General features: G+C 45.0%; 1 protein-coding gene across 1 annotated transcript in view; it reads left to right on the top strand.

The window, feature by feature from the left end:
* pcsk1nl (proprotein convertase subtilisin/kexin type 1 inhibitor, like) overlaps nt 1–5,000 on the top strand; it is a 22,572-nt gene that overhangs the window by 13,748 nt on the left and 3,824 nt on the right. The window contains exons 2-3 of the mRNA XM_039799719.1: nt 811–1,066; nt 4,097–4,340. Coding sequence (XP_039655653.1) covers nt 811–1,066; nt 4,097–4,340 — 500 coding nt within the window. The remainder of the gene's footprint in view (nt 1–810; nt 1,067–4,096; nt 4,341–5,000) is intronic.

The raw sequence follows: 5,000 nt of genomic DNA, 5'->3' as shown, positions 1-5,000 counted from the left end.
TGGCGGACGTTGCTTTGCTATCGATGTTCGTGGCAGCTCGTTTTCCTCCTCTGACCGCTGCTGCTGCTGTCGTTTAATCGCGTCCATCGTGTTTATCTGCTAATTCAAAAATGGCGGGCCCAAGTTTCTGTTCGTCTTGTTGGTCACGGTAACCCCGCCCCCACCACCCCCCCAAGCCGCTGACGTAAGCGGTTCTTCCTTCTTCTTGGCCCAGCGATGACTTGGTGCTACTTAAAGGAACACGCCGACTTATTGGGAGTTTATCTTATTCACCATAACGCCCAGAGTTAGACTAGTCCATACATACCCTTCTCATCTCAGTGCGTGCTGTAACGCTGTCTGACGGCTCCAGCGTTAGCTTAGCTTAGCACAGATCCTGCAGGTAACTGGTTCCAACTAGCCTACTGCTCCCAATAAGTGACAAAATAACGCCAACATGTTCCTATTTACATGTTGTCATTTGTAGAGTCACAGCGTGTACAAAAAACAACGTAACATGAGACACAGCCATCTTCTATCCCTAAACAAACCAGGAACTATATTCTCAGACAGGCTTGCTGCGAGCATATCACTCCGCCCAAGTACTATTTTCTTCCACCTGAGAATATAGTTCCCGGTTTGTTACGGCTCAGTAACGCTCAGCCAGCACCGGGAAAGAGACTTCTGATATCCTTCACTGGTCTCGTCCAGAGACTCGGGGTCTGCTGGTCCATTCTTATATACTGCCTATGGGAATAACAATCTTGTGCGCTGCAGATAACAACTTGTGGCTTTCTGTTACTGACCTCTGACCTCTGACCTCTGTCCCAGTCTCTCCCTGCAGCTCGCGGTGGAGGGCGTGGCCTGGACGTCTCCGTGAGCGCGCTCAGACGCCAGCGCAGAGACCTCCGTAACCTGTCACCCTATGAGGACCAGATGTTGACATATCCCGCCACTCAGAGAGGAGGTGGGGCCAGCAACCTGTACTACCAATCAGATGACTGGAGGGGGCGGGGCATGGACCAGGCTCTGCAGCGATTGGTGGAGAGGGACCAGAGGCGGGAGCAAGACGAGGAGAAGCGAGCAGGTTGGAGAGTTTTAACCATTTCACACAGTTGTTTGAACATTAAGACTTTACTCTCAACACATTACGATGTTTTTCATATTACGAATCTGTTTTGTATTGCAATTTTATACAATTTCACACTTTTCTTGACACATTAGTAAATTGTGACAAGTTGTAAATTAACCCAAAGCATTCTCATGAATAGGATATTGTTAAAAGAACACATGCACTATATGATTAACCACTCTCCATCAAAATAATGGATAGATTGCTTCATTTTAATTTTCTATCTCAATCTTTTAAATGTGTTTGTTTTAATTTAATTATATTTGCCTTTTTAACTGTATTTTTGCTTGTTTTAACTGTAAGGTGTCCTTATTGGTCACACGTCAGTTAAGTTTAGCGGTCTTTACACTTACATTTAGCCGAGAAAAGGTGACTATGAGCCGCGTACAGCAGATGTTACAGTTGAGTTTAGCCGAGGTCTCCTAAGCCCCTCCCCCCACGAGGGATAATTAATGCGTGTGCATGAGCAGTGATTGACATGCAGTTAGACACTCCCCCTGGCCCTGATTGGTGCATCTGAACAGTTAGACACCTCCCCTGGCCATGATTGGTGCATCTGAACAGTTAGACACCTCCCCTGGCCCTGATTGGTGCATCTGAACAGTTAGACACCTCCCTTGGCCCTGATTGGTGCATCTGAACAGTTAGACACCTCCCCTGGCCCTGATTGGTGCATCAGAACAGTTAGACACCTCCCCTGGCCCTGATTGGTGCATCTGAACAGTTAGACACCTCCCCTGGCCCTGATTGGTGCATCTGAACAGTTAGACACCTCCCTTGGCCCTGATTGGTGCATCTGAACAGTTAGACACCTCCCTTGGCCCTGATTGGTGCATCTGAACAGTTAGACACCTCCCCTGGCCCTGATTGGTGCATCTGAACAGTTAGACACCTCCCTTGGCCCTGATTGGTGCATCTGAACAGTTAGACACCTCCCCTGGCCCTGATTGGTGCATCTGAACAGTTAGACACCTCCCTTGGCCCTGATTGGTGCATCTGAACAGTTAGACACCTCCCCTGGCCCTGATTGGTGCATCTGAACAGTTAGACACCTCCCTTGGCCCTGATTGGTGCATCTGAACAGTTAGACACCTCCCCTGGCCCTGATTGGTGCATCTGAACAGTTAGACACCTCCCCTGGCCCTGATTGGTGCATCTGAACAGTTAGACACCTCCCCTGGCCCTGATTGGTGCATCTGAACAGGGAAAACACCGATAAGCAACATCCACCCCGAGCTCCTCACTACACAGCGCTTTGTGTTCTCATACAGCAGCAGTAAATGTGCTGCTGACTGTAATAAATACGTGGTAAACATACGAAATACTGTGCTTTACCTTGTTGTTCAATATGTAGGAATTGTTGGTGAGAACAGCCTGATCATCTGGAGACTTCTCCCAACAAATTGTGACTTTATTCCAGAAATATTGGGACTATTTCTTGAAAAAGTTGGACATAAATAAATAATAAATAATCATAAATGTAGTCTTGCTTTGAATAACAGTGGCTCTAACATTAATTTTGTGATTTCACATGGACTTTAAAGTGCCCATATTATGAAAAAAATCACTTTTTCTGGTGATTTGGGGTGTTATTTTGTGTCTCTGGTGCTTCCACACACATACACACTTAGAATAAATCATCCATGGTGTTCTGAGTGAGATCTGGTTTCTGAATGTGTCCTGCCTTCAGTCTCCTGGTGAGCTGGTCAAAACCTGCACGGTTTGTGACGTCACTAGCTGAAACGAGCTGGCTAACCACAACTGTTAGCATTCTAGCGGCTAACGCTAGCATGCTACCTTGTTCTCACTAGAAAAGCACTGCTACAACACACACTAGTTCACCATAATCTCCAAAAGAACTACTTCCATGTGCGCCCTGGTTTAGAAGAAGTCTCCCAGCTGATCCTGCCTTGTAACTAGGGTTGGGTACCGAAACTCGGTGCCAATAGGGAACCGGTGCCGACGTAAACGGTAGTAACGAGACCGAATAAGAACGAAAGTTTCGGTGCCTCATTTCGGTGCTTGACTTTACACTACACCTGACAGCATGTAACGTTAGCCTAGCTTTAGCTAGCAGCTGGATTAAACACCGGTAAAATGCTGACAGCTAACGTTAAACAGTGTAAAGTGTGACTGGATTTCACTGTGGAGGACTTCAACAGCGCGATGTAACAGTCTGCTCTACAGCACAGCAGCAGCCAATTCATAGATATACAGTAGTAGTACTAGTAGTACTAGTACTACTACTAGTACTATGTTTATATGGTTGGAATTAAACAACACAGACGGTGCATTCACTTAAAACAGGTAGCCTCGTGGTGCATTCACAGTAATTGTAAAATACCCTTTTCCCATCTGGGGTTCAACAGCAATATACTGGTGAAATAAGTTATTGTTATTGTTATAGTTATTACATTATTATTAAATCTTTAATTTTAGCAATAAACAAGTCACTGACTGTTGTTTACTACCCTTATTTTTTTTCTTCTTCTTTTTTTTTTAACTTTATTGAAAAGTACCGGTTCAGGCACCGTTTAGGCACCGGGACCGTTTTAAAAGTATCGATTTAGCACCGGAATCGAAAAAAAACCAAACGATACCCAACCCTACTTGGAACTGACTGAAGTTGGAGAAACAGCCTTTCTTTTACTGTCTATGGAGCTAGCTGACATGAGCTACGATCTGAGCTACTGAGCATGTGCGAGTGCAATCAAAGATAGTACAGAAGAAGAAGAAGAAAAGAGGTCTCACTCTGTAGCTAAAACAGAAACCAGGTGAAAAGAGGATCTGCAGCAGTGAGAGAAAGCTGTGTGTTTTTTGAAAATTAAACCATGTAAACCTATTCTGGTACAACCTTAAAATACAATTATGAACCTGAAGATGAGCATCATATGGGCGCTTTAATATCCGCTCTGTGAATAAATGTGTTTGGAGAGAGAAAAAAAACAAAAGCTTGACTAATCGACCAATCACACATGTCCACAGCCTACATGGCGGCACTGCTCCGCCTCCTGAGCGAGGCAGAGAGCGCGGGATTGGTCGGCCCGGGCGACGTGGCGGTGGTGGAGGAAGAGGAGGATGAGGAGGACGATCGGGGGCCACAGGGGGACTTCCAGGGCCCGGCCCCGGCAGACTACGATGAGACGGGGAGGGGGCTGAACATGGGGAGGCCCCCGGCTGCCTGGTGGGGCCTCGTTGAGCCCCAGCTGGCTCAGGCTCTGCTGGACAGGTGAACACCACTTCCTGTTTGAGCTCTGAGCATTTTGGGAGTGATCAGTGACCGCTTTAGGGCCCTATTTTAACGAGCTAAGCGCACGTCTCATTGGTTTAACCCTTGTGTTGTCTTTGGGTCAAATGTGACCCGTTCTCAAAATGTCTATCTCAGAAATATGGGTTTCTTTTCACCTAATTTGAATTACCCAAAAATAACATGGACGGATGATCCCTTACAACGCGCTTCACGAGCACAACAAAAGATCGGACCACAACTTTCATTGAATTTTGGGGTGTTTTATTCAATTTTTTTGCATTTGAAAATAAACAAAAATGTTGAATGAAATGTTTCAAAACCTCGCTGAACGTTGACCCTTCTGTGATTATCCTTCCTTTAATATTAGTCTAACTAATTCATAATTTCTGCTTCTTTAACTCAATAATTAGGTATGGTTTCCTATAAATTAGGTTTTTAATTGACCATGAATTCCAAAAATAAGTGTAAATCTATAGTGGTAGTAAGTTGATGTTGGTGGTGTTTAAACATGGTAGTGAAAAGAAGAGTTAAATGTCAAAAAAAGCGCCAAAAACATTGAAAAAGGTGCCAAAAGTGTGGTAAAAAAAGAGACCAAAACATCAGAAAAAGTGTGGATTTTCAACCCATTTTGACCCATGA

This window comes from Perca fluviatilis, chromosome 5 (genome assembly GCF_010015445.1).
Source record: "Perca fluviatilis chromosome 5, GENO_Pfluv_1.0, whole genome shotgun sequence".
NCBI classification, from domain to species: Eukaryota; Metazoa; Chordata; class Actinopteri; order Perciformes; family Percidae; genus Perca; species Perca fluviatilis.
This window is presented reverse-complemented; position numbering and strand designations above follow the sequence as displayed.